This window comes from Rhamphochromis longiceps, linkage group LG20 (genome assembly GCF_057381845.1).
Source record: "Rhamphochromis longiceps isolate RC_006_pf linkage group LG20, R_longiceps_female_GT1.1, whole genome shotgun sequence".
Classification (NCBI taxonomy): domain Eukaryota; kingdom Metazoa; phylum Chordata; class Actinopteri; order Cichliformes; family Cichlidae; genus Rhamphochromis; species Rhamphochromis longiceps.
Window position 1 is genome coordinate 8,079,746 of NC_140576.1, and position 16,950 is coordinate 8,096,695.

Genomic DNA, 16,950 nt, shown 5'->3' on the forward strand with positions numbered 1-16,950 from the left:
GGCTAGCGATATTGCGAGCCCTGTATCTGATTGAGGAATCACTCATCTTTGGAAAAGAGAGTTTATTACAGAGAAATGTCTCTTTCCAAAATAAAAGCTATACTATCCGCTTCTTCTGGGCTATATTCTCAGCAGCATATTAAACAGCTGTCTAAATGACTCGGCTAAAGTTAGTAGCATGCTTGCTTGGTTTTTTTCTGCTTCCACTTGTCTTTGCACTAGGATGATGTCGGCGTAAATGTGCAGTCATATTCGTTGTGTTCCCACTAGTGCTTTCAGGTTAATCTCGTTGAAATGACCTTAACGCCACAACACGGCAAATCTCCGTTAACGAGCTACCGCCGATCGCCCCGTGCATGGGGCTAGACGGCCAACACGTTAACGAGCTAACTGCGCTAACACACTAGTTCCCACCCATGTAATTGAGCATTGCATGGCACATCCAACATACTGTTTTACTTTAGTCCATGACTCGCTTACCTTCAGGGTCATACGTCACATGAAAACCAAAATAATTCCAAACGCCAGATCTGAATGAGGGTGGGGGAGGTCCATGTTGTAAGGAGAGCTTAACTTCTGTCTCGCTAGCTTGCCCTGCGCTCCTCCTTCTGACGATGCTGTCTGTGTTGAGCGCTCAGTGAATCTGCGTTCGACTACTCCGCCTAGGCTGCACTGTCGACCCTAGGCGGAGCAGTCGAACGCAGATTCACTGAGCGCTCAACACAGACAGCATCGTCAGAAGGAAAGTTGATAAAATAAATTACAAATTTTGTATTGTTCGATACATATGCGTACCGAACCGAAAGCACTGTATCGAACGGTTCAATATCGATACGAATATCGTTGCACCCCTAATATATATATATATATATATATATATATATATATATATATATATATATATATATATATATATATATATATATATATATATCGTAACATAGCTTGTACCTATACTTTGCTTGTGCCCAATTTGTATATTATATTTTCTTCACTTTGTTATCTAACCCACTTTTTCTTTTGTTTCCGATAGTCCATTAATAAAATTCTCAGTTCAAACCAGCTTCTTACATTTATTCTTCATCACTAAATGGAGCCATGAAAATGACAGCAGCAGACTGGCGGACAGTGCAGACAGAAGTGTGTGTTGCTGGCAATAAAACACTGACTCTTAGGTTTACCATTGAGATTTTGTGTTAATAATCCCTCCTAAATATTGCGACTTTGCATAGACACTCTTTAAATATGGTGTGTGTGATAATAAGTTGTACAGGTACTCATTGAAAAAAGGCATATTTGCTGCACATGAAAGCTTCTTTTCATTGTTATTCACTTGTTTGGCAATATTTTAAAATTTTAAGCAAACTTTGTGGCACCAGACATCAGTGACCCACACAGCAACATACAGTGCTGCACAGAAGTCTTAAGACACCGCTCAAGATCACAGCTCACTCATTTTCAGTCTCATCATTAACTTGCCTATTTTCAGAGAAACATTTCTGGTTTGTAAAGCCATTTAGCACTTACTTTTGAATCATTAAAGCATACAACCCATGGGATGTACCCTCCGTGTTGTGTGTTGTGTCTGCACATAAGAGACAAGTTAGCAAAGAACAAATTTTAAATTGTATCTTTAGACCCTTTGCTTTTACTAGCCTGCCACATCACTATCACAAATTCTGTTCCCTTTTCATCATTAAAATTAATGAAACATGACAAAGATAACAGAGTTGGACAGGCGTAAAACAGTATTTTTGCACCAACAAGCTGATTCCCAAAGATTTCATGGCTCTTTTGGCATATCTCAGTGTGGTTTCCTTAAACAAAGGGGACAAAAGAAGAAGTTCCAGACCTAAAAGTTCAAATATAGCAGAAGAGCAGTATGTGAAAGTGACATCTTAAGACTTTTGCACAATACTGCATGTACTCCTAATCCACAATTACCGAATTTTAGTGTCTTTTTTTAACCTTAAAAGAAAAATTGCTTAATCTCCCCAACTTTTTTAACTTCTTGGTTTCATTCATTTCATTTGATTGTCCAGGTCCAGTTACTTTTTGTGTTTCAGCCTTTCAACCTCAGTCTGACCGCAAAATCCAACCACTGCTCTGAGGGAGTCTGCAAGTTGGCAGCATTATTAGTGGTCTAGTCATAGTCCATCCATCCATTCTCCAGCGTGTATTGGACATGAAGTAGGATCCAATCTGGACACACAATTTTCACTTCAACATGTAATTTAGAGCCCCCAGATAGCCAAACGTGCATGCCTTTGGACAACAGAGAGACACCCACGCAGGTAATGCAAACTCCACACGGAGAGGCCATACTGCTTAACATGATGGAAAAAACAGTTGCAGATAAGTTTTCTCAGCAGAACATGTGATACCTCCTAGTTAAGAACCAAATTAAAATCTATTCAGGCAGTGGTGGTGCCCTCAATTTTACCTCACTTCTCCTCCTTTTCATGCTCTTTCCTTTACTGCACAGGCTCCTGGATCAAAGAGTAGTATGCAAAACAGGAGCAGTGAATGAGATTGCAAAGTCCACACGTCTGACGTGTAGATTTGACAAACACCAGGGCATGCCTTAGACCGATTGTGCAGAAGAGTGAAATGTAAACAAATCAATAATAAATTATTGCAAACACATCTTTGCAGCGGGTGAGACTGCGTGAGGGTTGACACAGTGAAACCAGATGCTCATTCGCGTGTCGCTTTGCTTTGGCACATCTGCTGTTTGTCAGTGCAGCACTGGCTGACTGCTTTTAGGGAAATAATGCACATTGAAGACAGATGTTTCACTATGGATGCTGTCATGAATTTGTGGATGTATATATAGACTGCGCAAAAAGATGGATAAAAAGAAGAGAGACAAGGAATAAAGATCAAGTAGCAAAAGGGACAGGAAGACAGAAAGAAACAAGAGATGAAACTTAAGACTCTATTATTCAAAAATGACTTCAAGTAAGGACATTAAAGATGGATAGACAGAAGAGACTGAGTGTGGTGGAGACGCAGAAGAGGTGAGGTGAAGCTGGATAGAGAGCAGGGAAGAGAGAGGGGGAGAGGTTGGTGAGAGGTGAGACACTGGCGTGATTTCCACACTGAGGTGATGAGCTGCTAGAGTGATAACAAGCTACAGATGGAAGCTGTCAGCTCACCTTTCCTCTCTGTTTGGGTGTGCTTGCTGGTGTCTCTGTGTATGTGCGCTCTGGTATTTATGTCGCTGCATTTTTGCTTTGGTTTGAGGAAGATTTGTGTATAGAATCGAGTAATTTATGAGAAACAACGGGAGGGAGAAAGGCTGCTTTCAGTCTGAGTGGGTTTGTGTGCATGTAGGTGGAAACAGAATGAATCCGATTGTGCTGTGGAAAACAAATGGCTCAGAACTGCACGCACTTCATATTGAGAAAGAAGAAAAAAGAAGAGTTTGGATTTAATGATGCAAAACATGTCGGACTTTTGAGAAAACACAAGACTGATAAATGCTATTCTCTGTCTATAAGAGATAGTAATGTTGTCAGCAGCCAGGCTATAAATTAATTCTGCCCCTGATTAGAAAATACACAATTTTATAACATAAAGCCTTACATAAATTCTTTAATTATAAAGTCCAGTTCAAGTGCAGCAGCCACGTGGCTCTGGGGTTATGCTTGTTAAGAAGCTTAACAGCTTCATCTCTGAGTTGAAGCTGTCCCTGGAAATGCTTGGTTTGTGAAAATAAGCAAAGCAACAGTGCGGAGGATCTCTGTGTGGCAGATGTAAAAGTTGCAGAGGGTGGAAGAGACTGCTGAGCTTCAGCTACTGTCGGTTATCTTTCCTTCTGTCTCTCCAGCATATTTTTTTCAGCCCTGCCAGTTTCAAGAAATCAATCAGTCGTACTGCTCTCTTTGTCTGTCTGCCTTCTAATTATTTTCAGACTCTTACCAGTTGCTGAACTCTTCAATGTCTGCATTCCTTCTCTTACCAATTATTTCTTTCTTTCTCTAACTTTGTCTAACTTCCTCTCTCCCTAACTTATATTGCTATTGCTTGGCAATTTTCTCATTAATCAGCCAAACTTTTGGCTGTTCAGCAAAGACACAGGATGAAATGAATGTCAATATCAGTGGAAACCTCTTTGGAAGGCCTTTATGAGAGTGTGAGCTAAAACAAATAAATGGTGGATAAGTGATGAAATAATACCTGAGAAAGTAAAGCATACTTGCAGCACTGCTGAAAAGTGTTCATGCTTATGTATGTGGAAAAATGCTGATTTCTTATAAAAACAGCTCCATTGTGTGTACATGGCCCCAGTGATGGACAAGGTATCACTGGTACATAGGACCCTCCTGCCTCACTCAGTCAGTACTCACGCTGAGTGGCGAGTGACTTGGGCTCCCCCTCTCACTCTCTGTGTTTGTGCATGCTAGTCAGTGTGTATTGTGCTGAGTGAAAATGAGGAGAGAAATAACCGATGTGACAGATGAGTGATGAGAGACAAACGAAAAGTCGATTCAGCCCGAGCTGACTCCTCCGCTGAGAGTCTGACATACCAGCGACGTGTTCACACACACACACACACACACACACACACACACACACACACACACACACACACACACACACACACACACACACACACACACACACACACACACATTTCTCTCCTCATTTTCATACCTAGACAGAAAGAAAGTAAGGTGGCGGGCGATAAAGATGAACAGAAACAAAGAAAAAGTGGGAAAAAATAAGACGTGTTTGGGTGAGAGAGTAGAAGATGTCAAAGTTGTCAGAGACTTCCAGGCAGTTGGGTTTTGTGTTTGGTTTTTGTGGCGTATACGTGCATCAATATGCAGTGTATGTGTGTGTGAAGAGAAGACACCCTGTTTCTAGCTGAACTCGAGTTCACCTCAGTCTGCACCTAGCCTGCAGAGTTATTGCAAGAACCTCTTTGAAGCTGCTGCCAAATCGCTCCATATTCGTTACCATGGTACTTTTACTTTTAGTATCATGAATTTCTGCAGTACTGCATCATGTTAATATTTAACATTTCCTCTTATTGTTTTAGTGCTGTGTTTTAACTACAAGAACTACTTCAGTGAAGTAATTTGATTTCAGTGAAATGAATTGACACTAAAGTTTTGAATCCCATACAAAATACAGCAAATATAATGCAAAAAGTGCATTTTTTCAGAATGCACAATAGCAGGGCCGTGACAATAGCGCACCCAAAAATATTACAGCCTTTGTTCTATTTTTTAGTCTGCACTCCTCCATGTTTTCTGCTGTCACTAATGCCTTGCTCTCTTTGCAGACCTGCTGTCCACCAACAGGTCATCCATCTTCAGCGGTCACCATGGCCACCTCTCTGTTACCGCTGTCTTCCTGGATGAATACCGTGACCGTTTATTCCTGGGCGGGAAAGACGTCCTGTACTCTCTCACGCTGGGACCTGTTAGCAGTGAATCGAAAGAGGTAAAAATGATGTGTTTTATATATTTTTTCTGAGTATGCAGAGCTCTGCTTCGATGATTGATGCACAGTAAAAGTTTTTTTTACTGCACAGTCTACATTTGTCATTTTATTTTGATTTAGGTTGTGGACACTGTGCTTCAAGTGGTTTCACCCTGTAGAAAGATGATTTATGACTTGAAGAGACAGATGGAGGATTTAACATTTTATCAGAATTCCTTCCTTGTAGAACATCTGTTTAAGTGTTCTGTTACAAATCAGCTACAAATATGGCAACAGACATTTCATTTAATATTACTGGTATTGCATCAAACTGAAAAGTCTTCCTCCCATCACCCTCAACTCAGTGAGCCTGATTCCACTGGAGTTTTCTTCCTGTTAAAAGGGAGTTCTTTCTTCCCACTGTTGCTAAAGTGCTTATAGGGAGTCATATGATTATTGGGGTTTTCGCTGTTTTCTTTACTTTTACATTACCTTTTGCACTTCTTGTGTTATAAACAGGTATCCTCTAAACTACACTTCATTTCTACCCTTCCCAGTAAAGGAACACCTGTAAAAATGCAGCTACCCATAAATCAAACATCGTATTTCTGTCTGCTTTGCTTTTAATTTCAGCACCGGTTTGTCATTAAGGTTTGTTAAACACTGTAACAGCAAAGAGAATTGAAAGATAAGATAAGATAAGATAAGATAAGATAACCTTTATTAGTCCCACACGTGGGAAATTTGTTTTGTCACAGCAGGAAGTGGACAGTGCAAAAGTTATGAGGCAAAAATTAGGATACAATAAGAATAAATACAGTACACAACTGTACAGAATAGAATAAAATAAAATACTATATACAGTAGAATAAAATAAAATAAATATACAATAAGATAAAAATAGAATACAAATACAAATGCTATATACAACTGAGTAAAAATACAACGATGACAGAAAGGATTATTGCACTTAGTATTATTGCACATGTGTGGATGTGTGTGTTTGATCAGTTAAAGTCTTTATTATGGAGTCTGACAGCAGTGGGGAGGAAAGACCTGCGAAATCTCTCCGTCCCACACCGTGGGTGCCGCAGTCTCCCACTGAAGGAGCTGCTCAGTGCTGTCACAGTCTGCTGCATGGGGTGGGAGATGTTGTCCAACAGTGATGACAGCTTAGCCACCATTCTCCTGTCACTCACCACCTCCACTGGGTCCAGAGGACATCCTAGAACAGAGCTGGCCCTTCGGATCACCCTGTTCAGTCTCTTCCTGTCCCCAGCAGAGATGCTGCCGCCCCAGCAGACCACACCATAAAAGATAGCAGAAGCCACGACAGAGTCATAGAAGGTCTTCAGGAGTGGGCCCTCCACTCCAAATGACCTGAGTCTCCGCAGCAGGTACAGCCTGCTCTGCCCTTTCCTGTAGAGGGCGTCTGAGTTATGAGTCCAGTCCAGTCTATTGTTCAGATGAACACCAAGGTATCTGTAGCTGTCCACAGCCTCAATGTCCATACCTTGGATGTTCAGTGGTTGCAGTGGAGAATGCTTGTGCCTGCGGAAGTCTACCACCAGTTCCTTGGTTTTACTGGCGTTGATCTGGAGGTAGTTCAGCTGGCACCAGTCCACAAAGTCTTGAGTCAGTCCTCTGTACTCCTTGTCGTCCCCATCAGTGATGAGGCCGACTATTGCAGAGTCATCAGAGAACTTCTGCAGGAAGCACTGGGTGGAATTGTGGGAGAAGTCTGCAGTGTAGATGGTGAAGAGGAACGGAGCCAGAACCGTTCCCTGTGGGGCCCCCGTACTGCAGATGACCCTGTCCGACACACAGCCCTGAGTCCTCACATACTGTGGTCGGTCGGTGAGGTAGTCCAAAATCCAGGTAGTGAGGTGATGGTCCACTCCAGAGTTCACCAGCTTGTCCTTTAGAACCGAGGGAAGAATGGTGTTGAAGGCACTGGAGAAATCAAAGAACATAATTCTCACAGTGCTTCCAGCGGTCTCCAGGGAAAGGTAAATTATAAACCAGGAACCTCACTGCAGATTTATCACAGACTGAGAGTCTGACCAAAACAAAAAGAAGAGATGTTCTATTGCCTTTATCATAATTAAAATTGAAAATTTATCTTTTTTTATATTAAAAGAAAGTATCTAATTCACAGTCTAGATTAAGTTGAGAACAATCACTGATTAGTTTAAGTCAAAAAGACTGAATATGTTAAAAATTATTGAAAAAAAATGCATTTCATACTAGAGTGTAATCTAGGTTTTATTAGTATTTATGCTCTGGAACAGTAAATCCATATGGGGTTTTGCTGTGATTTGTGAACTTACAGAGTTATTATACCTTTCAGCTGCATCCTATAAGGTTTCAGACAGTTTTTATTAGAAGAATTTGTCATCAGGGAAATGTGTGAGTTTAGGTTCAAACAGGATATAATTTCATCTAACTGTGTTACTTTGGAGCAAGAATGTACTGCAAATTTGCATCAATATTTAAATTTCCACTAGGATGTCCAGTTTACTCTGTGTTCCATTAAACTGGTTTCTAGTACATAGTGAACAAAAACAACCCTTTCAAACCAAAGTCCCCGGTGTGCTACAGCACTTAGCTAAGAACAGCGGTGCGTGTACATGGGTCAGAGAGACTGATGACATGAAGTGAATGGGTGAATGGGGAATTTAAGTACGCAGGAAGCCAGATGTCGCTCACCGTATCTACCTCTTAATTTTCCATCCCTCTCTTGCATTCTCTCACAGCTCTCTGTCTTGGCTCGTGATCACACACGGTGTTTGCCGACAAAGTGCGCTGTGAGCGGTGTGAGGTTTAACAACCATGTTTCTAAAGGAGCCGGCCATTGTGAGTTCAGTAAAAGAAATTTTTACAAGATTAAGGACATCTGCCAAATCATCCATAAACCAGCACTCGAAGAAAGAAATTTTGTTTAACTTCAACTTTAGTTTGTCCTCACATGAGGGAGCATCGCTAAGAGAAAGTATGCCTAACTCCAGAAGCACAGCATGTCCCACAGCTTATCCCTTTTTACAACATGATTTTACATCATGCTGTAAAATCACATCCTTCTTAGTTTAGCTAGTCAGTTTAATATGCACCCCTTTCTCATTTAACCTGCCAAATGTTTCCCTCAGCATGCATGAGTGTGCAAAGATCTTCCCAAATATGGTGAAAAAATCCAAAAGTTACAATTAAAAGTTTGGTCTGAATAGTGATCTTACAAATTTTACTTAAATGTGAGAAGAACTCAGTCAACTGCTCCAACAACGAGATTCAAAGAGAGCTATTAGCTGAAACTTGCTGTCTTTCAGCACAGTGTACAGTATTTTCTTAAATCTAAAGTATCCTGGACAAGTGGAGGACCAAAAAAGATCTACAGCAGATGAACGGTATGAAAGTCACGCCCTTAACAAAAAGGGAAAAAAATACCTCCAAGGACCTGAAACAGAATATGGGAGCTATGTCTGGCCCATCTGGTGGTCCATCTACTGTTTACTTAAGCTTCATCAGACATGGTCTCAGTGGAAGGGTGGCTGTCAAGAAGTCATTCTTAAGGAAGGGAAACTGGGAGAAAAGGCTGAGGTATGCCAAACTACACAACAGGCAGATTGAAAATCAGTGCCAACAGGTCTTATAGAGCGATGAATCCAAATTTGAACGTTTTCGTTCAAGTCATCCTCAGTCGGAGGTCAGGAAAGAGGTACAACAGTAAGTGTCTATAACCATCTGTAAAACACTGTGAAGGCTCTGGCATGGTTTGGGGCTCCATTTCAGTGATTTTGGAGATCTTATCAAAATTGATGGAAATATTAAAACAGAAAAGTGGCATCAGAGTTTGATCCACCATGCAAAACCATTGGGAAACACATTGCCAATGCAGTAAAAGCATACCTGGATAGAAAAACACACAGTGGAACACTACCAGTTAAGGGCCTCCCCAGAGCCCGGACCTCAACAGTGTTGAAGCAGTGTGGGATCATCTTGACAAAGAACAGAACAAAAAGCAGAAACATCCAAAGAAGAGCTTTGAAACTATTCATGAAGACTACCTAAAGAAATTACAAGGAAGACTTTTTCATAGTACTGCATATTGTAGCTTTTCAACTTAATCTTTGCCCATAAAAGTCTACAGTATATATCTGTTATATAATCCCAGTTTGGTGCCCTCTATAAATCTGACCAGCAGTGCAGTAATGCAGGGTGATTTAATTCTAAACTCAAGGCTTTAGTCAAATAAAAATCAGATGGCATTAACTCGGTCCATGTTGCATGTGTCAGCCCAGAACTGGCTCCACTACGGTTTGAATCACACCAGGAAAGTGGAAAAATTTCCGTAATGATAATTACCAAGGGAAAACTAAAACAAATAATGATTTAGTACATCTAAATGTTTCACGTGATCGAATAAATATTCCACTTGCTCCATGCGAAAAGATAAACACGTTTGATTGGTATTTGATATCCCGTCTTTGAAAAATGTATATGAAATCTTCACTCTTGCTTTTCTGGCTTGAAAATGTGGCTGGCTGTCAAAAACATTGTTTTCAGCAAGTTTAGACAACTGGTTTACTTTGCAGAGTTTTTGGTTACACACTACAGTGTATATTGTGTGTTTCCTTGGAGATTGTGGAGATGGCATCTAACCCAAAGAGTGATCTCTTTGGCCTGAAAAGAGCACAGCGTAAAACGTGATGTGTTGATAAAAGTGGTGGTTGTGTTGACATTTAAATCAGTATTTAAATCTTCTTAGAGAGACGATTTAAATACTGAGCAGGTTTTAAAGGACTCGTAATGTTTTCTTTTAGTATTTAAATCAAGTTTCCATTTACATCTTGCCTTGGCTCTGTGTTGCTATGCAGAGATGTCAGATTATTTTGTGCATAAATGCAAAAAAAAGCTACATACAGCACATAAAACGTGTTGTGTTTGATGAATAAAACAATAAAATGCATACATCTGGCATTTATGGTCTCAAAATTAAGGAGCACTTTAAGACCCTCTTGACTGTGTATATATTAAAAAATGTTGAAACAGACCATAATCAAGCCAAACTTTAGCCTGATCCACAGAATACATTGTTTCCAGTTGATTTCTACCATTGCAAGCCAGCTTGTGGAGTTGTAAATGACAAATGAATCAGCAATAGTGTCCATTTCATACTAAGATTTGTCTCCAATACATTTTTGATTAGGAAGCTGGAAAAGAATTGGATGAAGCGTGTCACCACTCACACGGCTGTGGTGAGAATTCATGTTTCTGCTCAACTAAACAGTTTCCATCTACGTTCAGCTGCAGTGTACACACTGGCTGGATTTGTTTAAACTAAATGAAGCACACTATTTCGGAACAGCTCCAGGAGGTAGTTGGGATGGACGGCTAGTTTACAAAGCGCTAAACCTTCATCTAGGAGACCAAAAGGCTTTCTTTATGGATCCCAGTGCTAAACAATGTGCATCAATTTAGTTTTTCATTATGATAAACATCCATCAACATAATGCTCTTTGATAACAGTGACTTTCGCAGTGGCACTCAGTGCATGTGCACATGCTGTTCATCCACGCGCTGAGCGCAATCAGACATGGTGAAGCAAGTCGGGACCATTTGTTTTCCCCTCCGGTTGCTAACATCCCGCTAAGGCAGTTTCCTGTTAGATCAGACAAAGACTTATTGTCTCAGAGAAACTCGTGGTAGTACACAAACACTATGACTTTACACACCCCACTTAAGCTCAGCTCAAACCGACTTGGGCTTTTCTCTTCAGTGGCAGTGTGAAAACTAGCCCCATTGTTTAAAGTCCAAATTTTACCTCATGCTTCTCTGAGATTCACCTCATTGGATTATCCAATTTGCAGACTGAGAGGAAGACTCTGGGAGTTTCCTAATCTATGCTGTGAGAACTTGTGTTTTATTATAGCTCCAGATGGTGTTGAAATTATACTCTTAAGGTGGCTGAACACTTTTCTCCCTGCTTATCTATAGCCAGAAATCTAATTTCCTGTCTTGGCACAGAAAAAGAAAGTCTTGAAATCTTTCAGACATCTGTGTAGTATGTTAGTGTAGCCTATGTACAGTACATGCAAGATTTGCTCTTCGGACCAAGCGAATGGAAAATTTCAACCAAAAGACTTACATTGTGGTCTAAAGATTGTTCAGCGCTGTGGAAGTAGAGGAGAGGGACAATGACACACAGAGCATTACATTATTCATCAGAAGCATTTCTTTCCACAAGCCTTTGGCCTTGCATCGTCACTAAGAAGACATTGCTGTTGATCATTATAAATGCGTTTGTTTTACTGTGAGGGCCTCAAAAGGACCTTCTTTCACTGTCATATCAAAAACTTGGGGAAAATTCAAACCAAATCATCTGCGTGGCTTGAAAGAAAAACTTTATATAGCTCAGTTTTTGATGTTTTTAATTTATTTCTTGTGATAGTTATGATTCAGTGTGTGGCTCTGGCTTCTGGTGTTGGAGTGGAAAGTACATTTTTGCCTTGTCACACACAGGGTTTCAGCTTTACAAGCCAAAAGTTAACGCCTAACATCTTTGGCTGCCCACTGGAAAGCCTTGTTTCATCATTTGTGGATGAGCTGTTCTCCTCAATTTGCTTCTAACTGCTACAAAAGTTGAATTTTTGAGGAAGATAATTTGCATTTAACGACTCAATGACTGATATTTCTGTTCTATCCCACCAAAGTCGCTCCAAGAAAAAATGACATTTGGCAGTATGGCTGAGTAAGGCGGTTCTTTGCATTACAGTATTTGATAGTTATGAGGTCATTAATCATCAAACTAATTTTTCTGTGTCCCCGTTTTCTCATAGATCTTCTGGCCTCCATTACCTGGCAACAGAGAAGACTGCATTCAGACAGGGAAGGACCCACAGGTAGCTTTTTAACATTGTTAATATCTGCTTGTTTTAACATGGCTATTTTAATTTTCATTGCAATATGGTGATTTAATGGCAAACTTATTTTTTGTCAAAATGAGCGCTTCAAAAGGCACGACTACATCCAGTGTTTTTTCTGTCTCCTTTGTTTTCACTTTTGTTCTTCAAATGGACACTTGGGGGCGTCTCTGTTGCCTGGCTGGCTTTAAATGGGTGTTGTCAGTTTGGCTACGTCCATCAGCGTGGTTCAAACATACCCAAAGAGCTAGAGTTTAGAGCATTCATGGTCTTGACACTTTCATGCCCAGTCCTGCCTCACCTTCCCTTTAATTCCTCTCACGTTTCCATTCTTCAGGGATTACCTGACCTGTGCACGTCTTCCAAGCTGCTGGTTATTCCCTATAAAGTTTTGATGTCCACCTTTAGAGTCTTATCCTTGTTTCCAGAAACTTGGACTCTGACTGTGCATTGCTGCCAAAAATCTCATCAGAACCTCTCCATAAATGTGCCTGAGTTGGCTCATGGTGCTCAGAAGCTCTTTATTCAATAAACTGCCTCCACTATGACAGAGGGATGGCTCTCTCCAGCTTCCCAAGTTTGACTTTAGGCTCCAAATGATTCTGAAGGCTCACGATCCAAATCCTGCATTCAGAGTTCAGTTGGGTTTACATTTTGTTTAGTTTAAAACAAGATTTTATTAGGTTTGAAAACTAGGATGCAAAATATTTACAATGCTTTTCATTAACAGCAGTCCTCAAATGGTGTGTTATGAAGGGAGGAGCAGAGCGTTCCTCTAGGGCTACTAAGTGTGCAGTAAATGGGATAGCTTGACAGTTTGGTGCCATGTTGTGTTGTGCTGACACTGCAGTTTCCTGCCTTAAGGCAAGTCATATTTTGCCTTAAAAGATAGTAAACTATTAAAAGTAAGCATTTTAATGAGTTAGGAACCAAACAAGTTTCTCTGTATTGAAGTCTACATCAGAGGGAAGTTGAGGGAAAAGATTTTTGTTGTTCATTAGAGCTCTTAATAAAGACTTCAGTGAAGGATGCCAGGGAAGTAGGAATATAGAGAGGTAGGAGGAGAAGGAGGAGGGAAAAACATAGTGATTTACTATCTGGGTGCTGACACAGAAGCCTAAAGCTGGAAGGACATTTCTCATCCACATATATGTGTTTAAACCTATAGTCAACTACCTACAGTCAAGGAAATGTAGCACTCGGGTTTAACATTGGGTTTAAAAATGAAAACATATCAGTATGTTATTAATATTAGGAAAATGTCCATTATGAAATCTATTTATTTTGAAAATGATCCTAAACTAAAGCATTATTGCATAAATATAAACATGAAATATGTGACTGAATGTAACACATCTTTAATAAGAAGAGTCAATAAATTTTAACATAGAAAAATGGGGTCTCCACAGTCCACAGACATGCAGTTCAAAGGGTTAGATTAGCTGGTGATTTTAGATTGTTCACATTGTGACTGTGAGTGTGAACAGTTGTCTGTCTCTCCGTGTTTCTGCTCAACTAAACATTTGATTTTTTTAAATTGAAAGGAAGGAAGTCATAAGTTACGATGATAGAAGTCATAAACTGGTTTCAGAGCTGATCCTGGCAAAGTTTATTGGATTTAAAAATCTGACTGGCAGCAGGACACATGAGCTGCTAACAAACATCTTTAAATACAAAAGAAAAATGATGACAGAGGAAATTAACAATAATATATCAAACTGAATTTGATTGAAATAAAGAAAAGATTATTTCAAGCAAGAAAGCTTATTATCCAAATGGCATCATGTCATAAGTTCTAAGCAACTTTAGATCAACTCAGTGCTTTTTTGGAAGGAAGGATGTAAGGAAGTAGGAAAGAAAGGACTGGAGGAAGGAAGGAGGCAAGTTTATTAGAGTGTGGTTGATTTAATGAGACATCGTTGCATTTGGTTCCAGTTGGAGAAGCAAATGGTACTGTTGGTTAACACACACACTCAGACACACACAAACACACAAACACACGCCAAAATGAACACATAGTGTAAGAGTTATAAAAGCACAGCAATTTTTGTACCCTTTTGTGCTTATGGCAAGGAGTTTGACAGCCCCTCCATCTGGAAGTGGTTAGATATTATGTGTGTGTCTGTAAGTATGTGTAGTCTCTGTGTTTGAAGTGGCAGGTGTGTCATGGGTGTCTTATATCACCTTTATTAGGTGTTTCCTCTACAGGCCGCTCATACGGTGCTGGATGTGTGTGCGCTACTGTACTCTCTTTAGTGGAGAAGTGATGTCACGATCCATTATTACACAGGTCTGAAAACCAGCTGTGTGAAACTTTACCTTACTGGTACCAAAGGAGCCGTATTGATTGTGTGTTTCCCTACACGGGAAATAAATTGAGATATTTGACAGTTTTTGTTAAACTGCACCGCCACCTTTATGCATTCCTTCACATATCTCCTTTACTGTGTGTTTCTGGGCTTTTTTTGGTGTCAAATGAGATGGATTACTGCGGCGTCCTATATAATCTACAAAGCAAAAGACATACACACTGAACACACACACACACAGGCGCATGTGTTACAACTTATACGGTTATTGTCAGAAAGCGATAAAGGTTGAAAGGTGAAAGGTCTTTGGACTTTAGTGTGTGGCTGTTTGGTGATTTAGGGAGAAAGGTCCAATCACACTGAGGAAAATCAGGTTAAAAATACAGTTCATAATTTATAGAGAATGTATTTTAATCTTTGGAATAATCCTTGTTACACAAAGTAAAAAAAGCAATGAAATGCAGTTTTCCTTCTCAGCACATTGCAGTAGAATGAATATCTTCAGCATCCACATCCTGACATCATGACACTGAAACTCGGTGGAAATAAATAAATGTGTTTATCTTATCTCCTTAATGAAAGTCTGTCTCCATACTGTTCTACTGACACGTGCCTACCACCTAAAACATGTTGTTACTGATAGTGTTTCCTCCCAGAATCACAACCTCATGGCCTTCACCACCATTAATCACAGCTCACACAAATAAATACCAGGCAGAAGGGAAGGGAGGCGGACAGCAGCTTCTGCTAAACATGTAGTGTCTTGTTTTAAATTTTCCTCCACTTGCCGCTGGGTTGATGATCAAATCAATTCATCGCTGCCAGGAATTGTCACAGTGTTGTTCCTATGGTGCACAAACAAAGCTTTCCAGGGATTAAATCACTGAGATCAAGAACACGGGTGTTAGGATTGCAAAGTTGACATCTGAGCGTGCATATTTGAAGCATGAATTCTTTATGTAGGCTCCAAAAATCAATTGTGCACTCACTGCTCTGCTTTTTTCCTTTAATGGCAGCCCTGATAGTGTCAGTATTCCAACATTTCTTGTAGAAAGACCTGATTATGTCAAGATCCCAAGCATAAAGAATTCTGGGTTTTAAAAAATAAATAAACGTTTGATAAATAATGCGCTCAGACTCCCAAGCTATGATAACATCAAAGCCTTTGGCCTCCAGATTGGAGCTTCTGCAAAAGCTCCTCTCGATTGCGTTTCATTGTTTGTGTTAATATAAATCTCAATAAGATGCACCAAATGTCTGTAACTGTTCAGAATGACTTTTAAGTTCTCCAAGAAGCCACAAAGGTCTCCACACAGGAGTTTCGTGTCTTGACTGAGTGCTTTCATTGCTCAATCGAGAAAAGTCGTTTCTTTGAGGATCAAACAGCAACTGAGACCAAAGACTTGAACACACCATTCAGCTGTCCAGCTTTGAACTGCCTGCACAGTGTTTTTGTGTGTCTGTATTTATGTAGGAGGTCCTGTTCACTGTAGCGTTATACATGCGCATATTTGTGTGCATGTGTGTGCGTGCGTGTGCGTGTGTACAAATGTGTTGGTCCTCACTTCCTGTTAGTATTACAGAATAACAGATTTCTTTCTGTTGAACATTGGCTGTTTATACTGGAAACTGCTCTCCATGTCCAAACCTGCCTCTCCCTACCCGGGTCAGTCATCCTCAAACATATTTGGCTGCTGCTGGAGCTTTCTCTGTGGTTTGCTCCATGTTAGCTGTAGCTTTGTGTTCCAAGGACACGGGTAATTAATGGACCAGTGACCGCAAAATTAAATTTCTCCAATCAGCATCTCACTGGTGCCTCAAACTTTCAAGCAGTCCTCCTCAAATGTGATCCCCTCTTCCAAAATGAGGTATTATTGGCAAAAAAATAACCCTGGACGACCACACAGTGCATAACTGACCTTCCAGGATTAAACATAATAGCAAAGTACATGCCACAATAAGCCCAGGAGATACATTTCTGATTGCAATTCTATCTTTTAGTTAGTTTAAACATAGTTGGTCTCCATTCAACTTTCTTTGTTTCTTCAACTTCTGTTTTTTTACTTCAAATTGACTGAAAAATATGTTAAATATAGTATATTGTGCACACTACAAGTAGGAAGGTAGATGTCAAATAAAACTAAGAAAAGGTTTCTCTTTCCAGTAGCACCCTGCAAATGTTTCACTGTCACTTTGAAATCTTGTACTATTAATGAAAGTAAACTGCTTTACTCCTGTATGATCCAAATTAATAACCTTATTCAGTGGGAAAAGAGGTTTAGTGCTGCAAA

At 40.1% G+C, this 16,950-nt stretch overlaps 1 protein-coding gene across 2 annotated transcripts in view; it reads left to right on the forward strand.

Annotated features, from left to right (window-relative positions):
- sema3g (semaphorin 3G) overlaps positions 1–16,950 on the forward strand; it is a 66,473-nt gene that overhangs the window by 15,907 nt on the left and 33,616 nt on the right. For both annotated transcript variants that reach the window (XM_085392806.1, XM_085392805.1), the window contains exons 2-3: positions 5,294–5,454; positions 12,267–12,329. In XM_085392806.1, the coding sequence (XP_085248932.1) occupies positions 5,294–5,454; positions 12,267–12,329 (224 nt within the window). The remainder of the gene's footprint in view (positions 1–5,293; positions 5,455–12,266; positions 12,330–16,950) is intronic.